General features: G+C 49.9%; 1 protein-coding gene across 4 annotated transcripts in view; it reads right to left on the bottom strand.

Annotated features, from left to right (window-relative positions):
- ZC3H7A (zinc finger CCCH-type containing 7A) overlaps positions 1–14,489 on the bottom strand; it is a 38,445-nt gene extending 23,956 nt beyond the window's left edge. The window contains exons 1-3 of one of the 4 annotated variants that reach the window (XM_045072278.1): positions 14,341–14,489; positions 2,683–2,784; positions 919–958 (exon numbers count right to left, since the gene is read on the bottom strand). In XM_045072278.1, coding sequence (XP_044928213.1) covers positions 919–958; positions 2,683–2,750 — 108 coding nt within the window. In that variant the 5' untranslated portion in view covers positions 2,751–2,784; positions 14,341–14,489. Of the gene's footprint in view, positions 1–886; positions 959–2,682; positions 2,785–2,877; positions 3,284–13,239; positions 13,852–14,340 lie in introns of those variants that run through there. The other 3 variants (XM_045072279.1, XM_004750363.3, XM_045072281.1) reach the window with 3 other exon arrangements.
- Between the last annotated feature and the right edge of the window lie 339 nt (positions 14,490–14,828).

Below are 14,828 nucleotides of genomic sequence, written 5' to 3'. Positions count from 1 at the left end.
TTCCTGTCTAAGCTGACAAAGGTAGTAAAGAACACTGGACAGATCAACCTTTAATAAGGGAGGTGACTTGTGACCTGCCACTTCATCTCTCGGGAACCCCGTCCCAAATGTCAGGACTAGAAAATGAACTGTAAAATGAACGGATTGTTCTGAGTATTTCCGAGCCATATTACTGATTGTACATCTGTTTGAAGAGAGGGAGGGAAGGAAGAAGGAAAAAGGCAGAGAAGGAAACTGAGAAGAGGGAGAGAGAGAGAGGCAGAGAAAAAGAAGGAACATTTAGAAGGATCAAAACAGAGACAAGAAGCCACACGTGAACGAACAGTCCATACCAGGGCCTTTAGTCCAAGACCCAGGGAACCGGGCTTTCACTGTGTTTCCAACTAGCTTCATCTCTCACTCTCCCCTCTTAGGATCCAGGCACCCTCTACTCCTGTTAGATCCTCTCTTCTCCTAAATTAAGAGCGCGTGTGCACTTTCCTTTGCGACATAATCCGTTCCCCTTATTTCCAATGAGCTAAGAGGGAGGCTAATGGTATTTTTCAAAGGTCTCAGAAGAAAAATTAGTGTAAACTACCCTCCTGGAGGAAAGACAATACAGGACAACTGTCCACCTGTCCCAACAAATACCGTTGTCTCATATGTGCATAAGACCGGCAAACTCTCTAAGCGCCCAGAGAGTCAATGTTTCAGGCTTTGCAGGCCAGACAGTCTCTGTCTTGGCTACCATATGTCATGCAAACAGCCACAGATAATATATTAACAAATAGGTGTGGCTGGGCTCCAATAAAACTTTATTCATAGTAACAGACAACGGGCCACATTCGGCCCACAAAGCCATGGTCGGCCAACCCCCACTAAATGTGATAGTTCTCAGGCTACTTGCAGAGCTTTTAGGCAGACGTTCCCCATCATTACCGCATACTGTTCCTGTGTTCCTGGGTATGACAGTGGTGACCTAGGAAGAAGAAACCAAGTAACTGTAATTATTGGGCTCTTATCAGGATTCCTTGATCCAGAAGTCATTGTAAAACAGGTTCTATTAGCTTGCCGCAGGTTCAAAGCACATCTGAAAGACCTACCTCTCTTTTAACACCACCACTCACATATATGGTAGGTATGGGGAAAGAAGAATCTATAACTCTTCCTTTATGTTCTCTTTAGTAAGTGAAACACTTTTCTTCTCCAACCTACCTCTACTAAAAGAAGGCTTACTTCCTCAAATACCAAAAAATCTGTGAAATAGCAATGAACCACTAAGAGTTGTGACTGAGTCACTGTATACAGAGAAGGTGGTCTCCTTCCCGGGAAGAACATGGAGGCCCCTCCGCCGGGACAAGTCCGCCCGGGCCCCGGACTATACATCCCCGCCATGCTCTGCCACCCTCGAGAAGGCTAGTTAAAGCCCAAGCTTCTTAGCAGAAATGTTTGATTATAAAAGCCCTGCATACAAGTTCATTCTCAGTCACTTTCCAGTCTTCAGAAGTGTTCTGATGGGATTAGGTACCAATTCCTCTCGGTTTAACATTTTCAGAGACACTGAAGGATTTTAGTTCTAAAAATCAGGGACAGTAAGATACACTTCAGAACAAGAAATCAAAAGTATAAGAGCAAAAACTATTGCTGCATAAAAATACCTCATTTCAGACCTGAATTAAGGGCACTTATAAACCAGATTTAAGATTTCTTAATCAGGGCGCCTGGGTGGCTCAGTGGGTTAAGCCGCTGCCTTCGGCTCAGGTCATGATCTCAGGGTCCTGGGATCGAGTCCCGCATCGGGCTCTCTGCTCAGCAGGGAGCCTGCTTCCCTTCCTCCCTCTCTGCCTGCCTCTCCATCTGCTTGTGATTTCTCTCTGTCAAATAAATAAATAAAATCTGCCTCTCCAGCTGCCTTCGGCTCAGGTCATGATCCCAGCGTCCTGGGATCGAGTCCCACATCCGGCTCCTTGCTCTGCGGGGAGCCTGCTTCTCCCTCTGACTCTGCCTGCCACTCTGTCTGCCTATGCTCGCTCTCGCTCGCGCTCTCTCTCTGACAAATAAATAAATAAAATCTTTAAAAAAAAAAAAAAAAAAAAAAAAAAAAGATTTCTTAATCAGGGGCGCCTGGGTGGCTCAGTGGGTTGAAGCCTCTGCCTTCAGCTCAGGGTCCTGGGATCGAGCCCAGCATTGGGCTCTCTGCTCAGCGGGGAGCCTGCTTCTTCCTCTCTCCCTGCCTGCCTCTCTGCCTACTTGTGATCTCTCTCTGTCAAATAAATAAATAAAATCTTAAAAAAAAAAAGACTTCTTAATCCAATATAAAAAGTACAGTTGACCTCTCGAACAACACGGGCTTCAACTGCGTGGGTCCACCTATATAACTTTCTCTTTTTCAACAAATACAATACAGTACTGTAAATGTATTTTCTCTTCCTTATGACTTCCTTACCACTTTGTTTCTCCAGCTTGCTTTACCTTAAAACAGAAATAATACATATAACGTATGAAATGTGTTCATTGACTGTTTATGTTATTGGTCAGGCTTCCAGTCACCAGTAGGCTATCAGTAGTTACATTTTTGGGAGTCAAAGGTTATATGTGGACTTTAAATTGGTGGGGGGGGGCGGTCTGTACCCCCTCGCCCCACGTTGTTCGAGGGTCAGCTGCACCATGTGCCGCGAACGCAGGTACGAGTCAAGCCCTTACTGTATAAACTGCAGTCCTTCCTTAATGTTCTGCTGCCTTTTTCTTCTCTCCTCGGACACACTGGACATGTTACCCCACACATCCACGTTCTAAATGATCGATCTGGAAAGAAACAAGCCACAGGGTTATATCAGGCCTAGGGCTCCTGGACCCCAATGATAACACCGATAAGTTGCGGTCCTGCCACACAATTACTTGTGGCCACGTCCCTCTCTGCTGCCTTGACTCTGGGGTCCTCGACGCTGAGAACCCTGACTTATCCAGATGGTCTGGGCCGCCCAGCGCACAGCAGCATCGGGTCCTCACTCTCTTTCAAGGTTCAGCAGCCACACTGATTCAGCATTCTCCTCCTGGACAATCACCATGAAAAAGTCATTTTCCTGCACGACCCTCTCCACCTCCCCCCCCTTCAGCTCCAAGTTTTGTTCCTTCCCTTTCCATCCGCACGCACGCAGAAGCTGCCGCTAAAACAGTCCTGGCCTTGTTTGGCTTCTGGAAGCTCTCCAGAAGTGGAAAGGTTTCACATCCGCTTGCCTGGGAGGGAGTCTGACTTCCTGGTAAGCAGAGCGGAAACCCTATACATATTTTGTTGTACAAACTTCTGAAATAATCCTTGGGGATACAACTGATAGAATAAAAAATCTGAATGAAGTCATTCATTTGGAATTTTCTAGAAAGTAAGTGTTTACTGGCAAATGTCAACACCAGTCAAAGCTATTTGTGTCTGCCTCCCCAGCCCCCCCCCCACCATCACTGTCCATTTAGCAATTCCCCGCAAATTAAGGGAGAACCTCAGGGAAGAGATTAGTGATAAAACACCATCTCCCAGCGTCCTAAACCAGGGTTTCTCCAGCTCAGTGGTTGGGGACAGACAGTCCTTTATTTTGGGGACTGCCCTGTGCACAGTAGGATGTTAGCAGCACCCCTAGTCAGCCCCCGCTGATGCCGGTAGCACCCCTCCCCCAGCATGACAACCAGAAGTACCTTTACGATTTGTTAAATGCCCCCTGGCAGGGGTGAGGAGGGCGCACAGGTTTCCTGCATGAGTGCTGGGACCTAAGCCTCAGAGGACATCTGCTCACACAAACAGTGCACGGGAACGCATGTGGCGGATGGGGAACTTGCACTCAGGCTTTGTAGCAGAAATGTTTTAGTTTCACTATTGCTTGACATTCATAGTTTTATTTTTAAATCTACCTGTTTCAAAATGTAGGGGATAGGGATGAGCTCTGGAATGCCCCAAACGTAGGTAACTGGTGATCACTTTTTTTTCATCTTTTAAATACTGTCAGTTCTAAATATTTTGATCTTCTGCCCAAGTTGTTACTTTACTGAAGTCTTTATATGTGAAATGATCTATCTGGGGTTGGCTTTAAAATATTTCAGCAAGGGGGCGCCTGGGTGGCTCAGTCAGTTAAGCATCTGCCTTCCGCCCAGGTCATGATCCCAGGGTTCTGGGATGGAGTCAGGCTCCCTACTCAGCAGGCTCCCCACTGAGCCTGCTTCCCCGTCTCCCTCTGCCAGCAGCTCTGCCTGCTTGTGCTTTCTCTCTGTCAGATAAATAAATAAAACCTAACTTCCTTTAAAAAAAAAAAAATTCCAGCAGGGCACCTGGATAGCCTAATCAGGTGAGCATCTGACTCTCCCATCTCAGCTCAGGTCCCTTTTTTTTTTTTTTTAAAGATTTTATTTATTTATTTGACAGCAAGAGACACAGCGAGAGAGGGAACACAAGCAGGGTGATTGGGAGAGGAAGAAGCAGTTTTCCCGCTGAGCAGGAAGCCTGATGTGGGGCTCGATCCCAGGACCCTGGGATCACGACCTGAGTTGAAGGCAGACCCTTAATGACTTAGCCACCCAGGTGCCCCTCAGCTCAGGTCCTGATCAAGTTAAAGCCCCATGCTGGGTGTGGAGCCTACCTTAAAAAACATCAAATCAAATCAGTAGGTTAAAGCCTCTGCCTTCGGCTCAGGTAATGATCCCAGAGTCCTGGGATAGAGCCCAGTGTCAGGCTCTCTGCTCAGCAGGAAGCCTGCTTCCCACCCCACCCCCGCCCACCTGCCTCTCTGCCTACTTGTAATCTCTGTCCAATAAATAAATAAAATCTTTTTAAAAAATCAAATCAGACCAAATATTCCAGCAACCAGAAAAAGAAAAAGAAAAAAAAGTGGGGTGGGGCCGAAATAGCAGAATGCAGCCAATGGGTGATAAACACAGGGATTCTTTCTACTTCGTCAATATTTGACATATTTCCAAAATAAAACGTTTCCAAAGCCCATGACATGGAAAGCAAATGGCATTACTTCTGGAGTTTGTTTTTCAGGTAATCTAGCTTAAAGGGGGACAAGTGGGTGGAAATGAAATAAGACTGCCAAAAATATGGCATCGCCTGTCCCAACTGGCGATGGGAAGTATGTGGTGGGGGCGCTTCTCCACTCCCACCTGTACATATCTGACCATTTACTGAACAAAAAAAGTTTAAATTTCTACTTACATGTACAAAGTTATTTAAGGAGGCACTGTTTGTAAAAGAAAAAGTTAAAAAATGTACTTGATACCTATCAAGATGTAAGTGGATTGAGCCAGAAAAAAACTGCCCTGGAAGCAAAAGACAGGTAAGATCCAAGTGTCCACAATACAATCCAGTTGTGATTTTTTTTTTTTTTTAAAAAAAGGGTGGGGGAGACTATATAGTCACATTTGCTCGTATATCCACAAAACAGCTCCAGACGATGGGGCGCCTGGGTGGCTCAGAGGGTTAAGCCTCTGCCGTCGGCTTGGGTCATGATCTCAGGCTCTTGGGATCAAGCCCCATGTCAGGCTCTCTGCTCGGCAAGGAGCCTGCTTCCCTTCCTCTCTCTCTGCCTGCCGCTCTGCCTACTTGTGATCTCTGTCTGTCAAATAAATAAATAAAATCTTAAAAACAAACAAAAAAAAAAAAAAAAACCAGCTCCAGACGGAACCACCGCAGTGGCAGAAAACTGGGGACAGGCCCTTGTCATCGCGTACCTTTAAAACTCTCTTCCTGGGGCACCTGGGTGGCTCAGTGGGTTAAAGCCTCTGCCTTCGGCTCAGGTCATGATCCCAGGGTCCTGGGATCGAGCCCTCCTTCAGGCTCTCTGCTCGGTAGGGAGCCTGCTTCCTCCTCTCTCTCTCTCTCTGCCTGCCTCTCTGCCTGCTTGTGATCTCTGTCTGTCAAATAAATAAATAAAATATTTAAAAAAAAAAAAAAAACTCTCTTCCTGAACCCTCTAAGTGAATTACAGCTGAGAAAAAATTTTGGTATATTTTAAAAACCTTTGTAGCCTCTGAACCGTTCCTTGAAAAGATGACATAAGGGACCACCAAGCCTTTTTTCTCTTTTATTTAAAATGAGACCGGGCGCCTGGGTGGCTCAGTGGGTTAAGCCGCTGCCTTCGGCTCAGGTCATGATCTCAGGGTCCTGGGATCGAGTCCCACATCGGGCTCTCTGCTCAGCAGGGAGCCTGCTTCCTCCTCTCTCTCTGCCTGCCTCTCTGCCTACTTGTGATCTCTGTCTGTGAAATAAATAAATAAAATCTTAAAAAAAAAAAAATTAAAATGAGACCAATTTTGGGAAGACTTGGTGGCTCATTCAGTTAAGCGTCTGCCTTCTGCTCAGGTGACAACCTCAGGGTCCTAGAATGGAGCCCCCCAGAGAGCTCCATGCTCAGCAAGGGGTGTGCTTGTCCCTCTCCCTCTGCCTCTGTGTTCTCTTTCTCTATCAAATAAATAAAATCTTCAAAAAATAAAAATAAAATAATAAAGTGGGACCCATTTAGGGCAAGATCTTACCGCTCAAAGGCACCCAGAATAACACTTGGCGGGGGGCGGGTGGGGGGAGGTGGTCACAGCAGTCAGGCCTGAAAGTCAGTAACAAAAGAAGAGCCTACCCAAAGCAAGAACCCTTCCCTATCTTCAAGGAACAGGACCCCTTCTTCCCCACCTACAGGGAAGGTGGGGAATTAGCCTGAGGTCCCTGTTGGCCTAGAAGGGACTCTGGGATCAGGATAATCCGCTGAGTTAATAGTCTTAGAGCTATTTCCCCAGAAAAGTGCCAGAAAACCTTGAACCTCGACCTTTTAAGGACAAAGGGCAGGTGGCAAAGAGCTGACAACTCAAGCAGGCGATTAGGAAAAAATAAGACGGCAGGCTCTTTTAATAGCGTGAAACACATTCCTCCTTTAGATGGTTAAAGATTTGGGAACATAGTTACCAGGTGACAGTCAAAGACAGTAGGATAGGGGATCTCGTGTTCCTCTAGTTCTCTCCCCCGAAACTGCACTACGACAAACTGTTCACAGAGCTGGGTTACAAATCTTTCTCAATGAACACCACATACCTATGTTCCGCAGGGAATGTTTTGCCATTTAACCCATCTGCCCGTCTTTGTCCACCCGCCCGTCCCTCTGTCCATCCATCCATCCACCTTACTATTTTGATATACTGCAAAGTGGCAGACGTCAATTATAGTTCACCAGTACGCATGTCAGCACGCACAATATTACCCTAGATTTCAATGTTTGTTTACAGTGTTCTTAAGGTAAAATGCAGAAACTTTTTTTCCTTGTAAAACACACAAATTTCAAGGCACGTTCTGAACAAAGGGTACACTCATGTCGTCCGGCCCCAGCTGCCCCCCCACCTTGATAGAACACCCCTCCAGTCACTCTAGGAAGTTCCCTCAGACCCCCTCCCCAGCCAATCCCTGCCACGCCCCTACCCCTGGCAATCGCTGTCCTGATTTTCTTCCATTCCAGCTGAGTTTCACCTGAGAAATACACCCACGCCTTTCCCGTTTTTGAAAGAAAGAAAAGATAGGGTGCCTGGGTGGCTCAGTGAGTTACACGGCTGCCTTTGGCTCAGATCATGATCTCAGGGTCCTGGGATTGAGTCCCGCATCTCCCCCAGCCTACTGCTCCCCCTGCTTGTGCATGCACTCTCTGTAACAAATAAATAAACAAACAAATCTGAAAAAAAATTTAATAAAAAAAGATAAATGTTTTATACATCATCTTATTTTGGGATCCCGTTAAAATCTGGCCTTGATTTTATTTTATTTTTTTTTAGATTTTATTTATTTATTTGACAGACAGCACAAGTAGGCAGAGAGGCAGGCAGAGAGAGAGAGAGAGAGAGGAGGAAGCAGGCTCCCTGCCGAGCAGAGAGCCCAATGAGGGGCTGGATCCCAGGACCCTGGGATCATGACCTGAGCCGAAGGCAAAGGCTTTAACCCACTGAGCCACCCAGGTGCCCCTGGCCTCGATTTTAAAGTGAGGAAGGATCCGATCAAGTTAATCCAACAGCTACTTTTCTTATTCAAACTCCGCAGAGCAGGACAGGCATCCACTCCCACCTTGAGACTGGGGCTTCATCTCCATCGGGCTTTGCTGGAGCCCCTCCTCTTCCCCAGCCGCACCCCCCTCCACCTCCTGCACCACCCAGGGCTCAAGACCCTCCTCCACCCTGCCCCTGCCCCACCCCCGCCCCCTCTGGCAGTTCTATTAGAGGTCTCCTAGACATCACGGACTGTTTAAGAAGTAAGATTTTAATACTAGGATGGTGAAAAGGAATGTCTCCTCGCCTGTCACTAGGCCACCCATGCGCCCTTCCTCAAGGCAACCACCCACTGTTACGGTCTCTTCCGCAAGAGAGCATCTTGACTGCGGCAGTGGCTCCGTGAATCCACGCAGGGGATAAAATTGCATAGACAGACACACACCCAAGTGCACAGACAACCTGGTCAGAGCAAGAGCCTGTACTCTGGTTAACAGTATTCTCTAATCTCAGTTTCCTGGCTTTGATCCGCCACTACAGTGACATGAGATGGCACCGCTGGGGGAAATGGATGAAGGGTTCGCGGGCCTCTAGACACCACTTTTGCAATTTCCTGTGAGCTTGTAATTATTTCAAACTAAAGAGTTCGACCCACCCTGTGCGTCTGTCATTTTCTATACCATCTGGGGCTCCCAATGTGTTCTGCACTTGCTTCTGTCTCTCTGCACCTAACCTCAAAGGTCACTCCCTACCAGGGGACGAGAGAAGCTGCTTTAACTGCCGGGATCTGGTCTTACCATCACTTCTGATGATGCGCATTTGGGTCGTTTCCAGTCTCTACAGTACACCAGGACCCGGGACTTTTCATGTGTGTGTCCGTGTGTGTGTGTGTGTGTGTGTGTGTGTAGATACGCATACATCTGTATCTTCAAAGAAATGCCACGGGCTAAAGGAAGGATACGTTTGTTTATTTCACCAGCCACTGCCAAGGTAGAACATGAACCTGCCCCACATCGCACGGGAGCCCCGATTTTACCACTTCATGGACCACTCCTGCCAACCAGGGAGGTTAAGAAACATGTGACAGTGGGGTGACAATGTGACGAGCTTTTTGTCTCAGCCCTTCTGTCACTAGGGAGGCTGCTCTAAGAGTCATGTCATTCGCACTTCCTTCTCCGTGAACTGTCTGCTTGGATCTTTTGCCCATTTCTCCTTCCATTCTTGAGCTTTTCTCATTCAGGAAAGCTCTTGACAGAGTGAGGAAAGCAGACTTTTGTGGTGGTGGTGTTGTTCTTCCCCATTCGATGTCATTCCTTCCTGGTTTCCTATGGTTTCTGACAGAAGCTTTTACCTCTAAGTGGCTGAATGTATCAATATTTTCTTTCAGGGCACCTGCATTCAGACACACTCGCATACACCTTCGCCAGTCTGAAATTAGAACTGCATGTTTTCTCTGAATACTCTTATTGTTTCACCAAAAAAAAATTTTTTTTAACGTGACCCACCAGTGGACTGTAAGAAGTGATGCAGGGATATGTCTAATTCCCTTCCAAAGAGCTACCTGGTCTCCAAGCAGCATTTATAAAACCACCATCTACGTCTATGCCGATATGCATAAGGCTGTGACATATATGAATTTCTGAGCCGTCTCGGATTATTACTCAGCACTTCTGACTTGAACAGTCCCAATTCGAGGCCCTCCCGCCAATCCAAACCCTTTGCTCAATCTTAACTTTTCAGTAATGAAACCCACCTTCTCGCCCCTTGCTCCAGTCAGACCCCTGGCACCATCCTGGTTTCTCTCCCATCTCACTTCCATCAGCCCCTTGACAAAGCCCACAAGTGACACTGCAGAGTATGTGCAGGGCCCCCCAAATCTGGCCACGGCGCAGGCTTCCTCCGCCACCCCGGGCCGGATCACAGATTCACAGGTCGCACCACTCACTCACGTGGGTGTCGCAATACCCTCCTTTCCGAGCTCCCAGTCTTCTCCACTGCCCCTCCCCCCACCACTTCCCACACTAAACTAAAAGGAATGTTCTTTTAAACACACAAATCAGATGTTACAGCCCTGCTTTAACTCCTTCAGGGGCTTCCCTGGGCACTTAGATAAAAAAAATCCAGAGTCCACACAAATCAGATGTTACAGCCCTGCTTTAACTCCTTCAGGGGCTTCCCTGGGCACTTAGATAAAAAAATCCAGAGTCCTTACGGGGACCTGTCCTAGCCCAGAGGAGCCTCCCAACCTCTGCTCTCCCACCTTCGTGCACTCGCGCATTCAGCTCCCATCACACTGGGCTTCTGCAGGTTGGCAGATGAGTCAAGGGCTCTGGGCATTGTGCTTGCTCATCCCTCCACCCAAAGCACACTTCCCAGAACCTCACAGAGCTGGTTCCTTTTCCCCTGGAGTCCTGGCTTAAATATCACCTTTAAGGGCCTTCCCTTATCCCCTCCACTGTTGCCTTATCCCATGTTCACTGTGCTGTTTGCTTCCAGAGGTCCCTTGTGTTTCTTAGTCCTGATTATCTACCAACATCTGGATCCAGGTCAATATATATTTGAATGGAAGAACGAATGACGGGGCCAAGCATAAAGGGAATGCTTCTTGGGTGGCTCAGTGGGTTAAGCCTCTGCCTTCAGCTCAGGTCATGACCCCAGGAGGTCCTGGGACCAAGCCCCACATCAGGCTCTCTCCTCAGCAGGGAGCCTGCTTCCCTCCCCCGACCCCCCCCCCCCACCGTGCCTCTCTGCCTACTTGTGATTTCTGTCAAATAATAAAATCTTTAAAAAAAAAAAAAAAAAAGGAGAATGCTTCTTACAAAAGGCCCGAGAGTTAACACCCAACATGAAAGGGCAGGCGTGACAACGGAGGGTTCCAGGGAGGAAATCACCAGGCAGACAGAGCTGGCTATGATGGGACTCTGCCTCCTACCTGCTAGGGGAACAAGGTGGGGAGGAAATCAACACAACAGGGATCAACCAGAGACACCGACAGAGAGAAAGACCACAAGCGACCCATGAAGGAGCACAGTGATGGGTTTCCTTCACCGCCAACAGCCGAGAAGCACAGCAGACAGACACACTTCTCCCTAAATAAAAGGGAACCAGAATGGGATAGTGCACTTTAAAGCAAGAAACTCAACTAGATATAAATCTCATTGGATTATCTGAAATTTTACCAGCTGGAATATCCTCATCATCTCATCTTTCTTCCATCAGCTGATTTTAAACCTGTCACTCATTCCGAAGTTTTAGGTAAGGCAGAAAGGTGCCCTGGGTCTTCATTACAGTTCCTTATTTACTCAGTGCCTATACAGTGAAACTGATCATACTCAAGTCTGGTACAAAACACAACGCTAGAAGCTGGACACTGTACTCATATACGTGGCATTTTAGCTTCACTAGACAACTTTAGAAACTAGCTCCCATTAAGAAAAGACACCCCGGTAACTGAATACGTGATTGCAACATAGTGTAGAGACGGAACAATAGCTAACACTTAGCGCCCTTACTGGATGCCAAGCATTGTTCTATGTGCTGTGCATGTATTAAATCATTTAATCCTCATAATAGACTCAAGAGATAGGTACCATGAGGAAATTTTGCATAGTGAAGTGACACAAGCAGTCCAGGATCACAGCTAGGGAAGTGGCAGAGCTGGATTTCAGAGCCAGACAGGCTGGCTCCAAGCCCGAATTCTTATCCACCAGGCTATTCTGCACTGTAAGTGGCAGTGATGCCAGGAGGAGGGCGAGTAGTCTAAGTCAGCCCCGGGCTGGGCTCTGAAAGACAAATACAGCTCTGGCAGACAGGTGGGCATTTTAAGGACACTCCAGGGGAACAGAATAAACACACCTCTGCATACTCACACACACACAATGACACGCTCAAGGAACACCATTTAAGAAACTTAGAGCAAAGGGTTTCCATGGGGATGCAACATACTCAAGGAGGTAGGATAACAGTCCAGGGAAAATCTGCATGTGGAAATATGCTTCACCCATAACATAATGTGTTTAAACACAGTAACTGAATACTATACAGTCGTACAAGACATACACAGCAAAAGAGAAAGTGAGCAGCGTTTATGCACAGTGTTTGTGTTTTCTCCTAAAAAAATATTCCTAGGGGTGCCTGGGTGGCTCAGTGGGTTAAGCCTCTGCCTTCAGCTCAGGTCATGATCTCAGGGTCCTGGGATCGAGCCCCACATTGGTCTCTCTGCTTGGTGGGGAGCCTGCTTCCCCCTCTCTCTCTGCCTGCCTCTCTGCCTACTTGTGATCTCTCTCTGTCAAATAAGTAAATAAATAAAATATTTAAAAAAAAAAGATATTCCTAAATTTCAAGTGAAAAATTATAGTTACCAGTCCAGATTAAATTGTATCCTCAGACTCAAGCCTTTCCACAGAAGAGCATAAACAAACAAAACAAAAAGTAAAGTAACTTTACCCTCAACCCTGTCTTGCAACAGTTAGCTCACTCTGTAACACTTACACAAGTGTTGGGCTCCATTGTAACTTTCAGAGACTTAACTCAGGCAGTGAAACATCCCACATGTTCCAACACTTTCTTGAAACAATGACTCTTCTACTGGACACTTTGTTATGAGACAGCGGTGAGCCCCCAAGCAAAAGTCACAGTAACTCAGAGGAACCCCTGGACTCTCCAGCTCATTCTGGTGGCAGAGGGCCTGGAAATTAACATGCTCTTTAGGGAATCCACCCATGAATACTGGAAATACTCATCCTCCATAACTCACCATCTCATTCTGATTCTAACCCAACCTGTTTCCAGACTCCAATACATAGCAGAGAAAGAAACTCAACAAAGAAAAATTTTGAAACGTGTATTATTCTGCAAATTAGGACAAGAGCCTCATTTGCAATCAGCTCAACACTTCAGTTCAGCTTAGAGTGAGAAGGACCAGACAGGGGCTCCTAGAGAGCCTAGGGGACAGGAGGCCACATGCCATCAGGGAAGCAGGAAAAGATAAGCAGATGGCACAGCCTCCCAGCCGCCCTGCCCCCACTCAGATGCTCTTTTACAGCACTGGCCAATAGCAGGATAAGGCGAACCACATATGTAATTTCAAATTTCCAAGTTGCCACGTTCAACAAAAGTAAAAAGATACCCGTGTAAATAACGTCAACGATTTATTTTGGCTGACCCGATTAGGTGCAAAGTATTATCATCTTAACATCTTGAACTTAAAATTATGAGATCTTTTACTGTTTGGTTGGTTGGTTGGTTTTTCTTTTTCCATACCTAGTGTTTAAAATCAAATATGTCTTTTTCTGCCGGGGCACATCACCGTTGGGTCCAGCCACGTAACTAAGCGCTCGGCACGCCCGTGTGGCCGGCGGGCGGCCACCTTCCCGGGCAGCTCGGGTCTCATGTAAGCAGATGCCCGCTGTCCCCGCACCTAGCACAGGTGCCTTCTTTGATCTCAAGCACTTGGGTGGAGGGGGGCGGACGGGAGAAATACCCGAGCGCTGATGAATTCCCCAGCCCGGGCGCAGGCGCAAACTCTCGGGCCCCGCCGGCGCTTCCCGGCTTGACCACACCCCTGCGATGACCGTCCCCAGCCGTGCCTTCGCGCTAATGAGAACTGACAGGTCTCCATTCCTCACCGGTGGGGAAAGAAACCCAAAACCCCGGCAGTCCCCGCATCCCCAAGAAAGACAGGAAAGCCTCCGCCGCGCGTCCTAGCTGGGCGCCCGGCGCAAAAGCAACCGGGAGGGGGGTGGTGGGGAGGGCTGGTTCCCCCCGAAATAAACGAGCCACGCACTCGGCGCGCGTCCCTCCCGCCCCCAGACCCAAGACACTGGATGAGGGGACCCGCGGTGACCGAACAGACACAAACGACGGAAAAAATAAACTGGTGGAGGGTTGGGGGGAAGGGGGGGTTAGGTAAGCAGAGAGGAGGTGCGGGGCCAGCGGGAGCGCGTGCAGGCGTGGATGGCGGGGAGCCGCGGCCCTGGGCGCCCCGCTTCCCGCAGCCTCGCCCCGGGGGGACGTCCCGCCGCCGGAGGGCAGGGGAGGGGGAGGGGAGAAGAAGGGAGGGGAAGAAGGGGTGAGGAGGGGAGCCCCGGGGACCCCGCCCGCCTGCGTCCGCCGGGAGCTGCCGGCCCGGGCGGCGGCGCACGCTCCGACCTCCCCTCCCCGGGGGGCCGCGACCCGCCCCCACCTCCGCCGCCCCGGCCCCGGGGCGCCGCCGCCCCTCCCCCGCCCGGCGTCCGTTAACGGCCGCGCGCGAGCACGAGGCGGCGGCGGGCGCGCGCCGGGCGGGGGCGCCGGGCGGGGGAGGGGCGGGGGCGCGGGCCGGGCCGGGCCGGGGGCGCGCGGGGCCGGGCGGCGCCCACCTACCTGCGGGGACGGCCGCGCCGGCCGGCGGGCGGACAGCGGCGCGCAGGGGAGCGGGCGGCGACGGCGACGGCGACGGAGGGGGCCCCGGCGCTCGCTGGCTCGCAGCTTCCCTCCGCGACCCGCGGCGGCGGCGGCGGCGGCGGCGGCGGCTCGGCTGCGCCCGCGCGGCGCCCTCTGGCGGCTGGAGGCCGCGCGGGGCGCCCGGGAGACGCCGCCATTGGCTGCGCCCGTCGGTGTCGTTGCTGGGGGCGGCGGCGCCACGTCGGGCCGGACCCGGCCCGGCGGCAGGGGGGCCCCGGGCGGCGCGACCACCGACTGCTGGACGCGCGGTTCAAATTCCCGGGCGCCGCGTGCGCTCCCCGCGGGCGGCGACCCCGGAGCGGAGGCGCGGGGGCTTAGACCGGCGTCCGACCGGGAGCTGACCCACTTTCGGGGTTCGGGCAGCCTCCCCCCGAGAGGCTGTTTACTTGTGCAGACCTCAGACCTCT

Source organism: Mustela putorius, unplaced genomic scaffold (assembly GCF_011764305.1).
Source record: "Mustela putorius furo isolate JIRA1106 unplaced genomic scaffold, ASM1176430v1.1 tig00004007_pilon_pilon_pilon, whole genome shotgun sequence".
NCBI lineage: Eukaryota > Metazoa > Chordata > Mammalia > Carnivora > Mustelidae > Mustela > Mustela putorius.
Note: the sequence above shows the minus strand (reverse complement) of the source record. Positions and strands in the feature narration are given on the sequence as shown.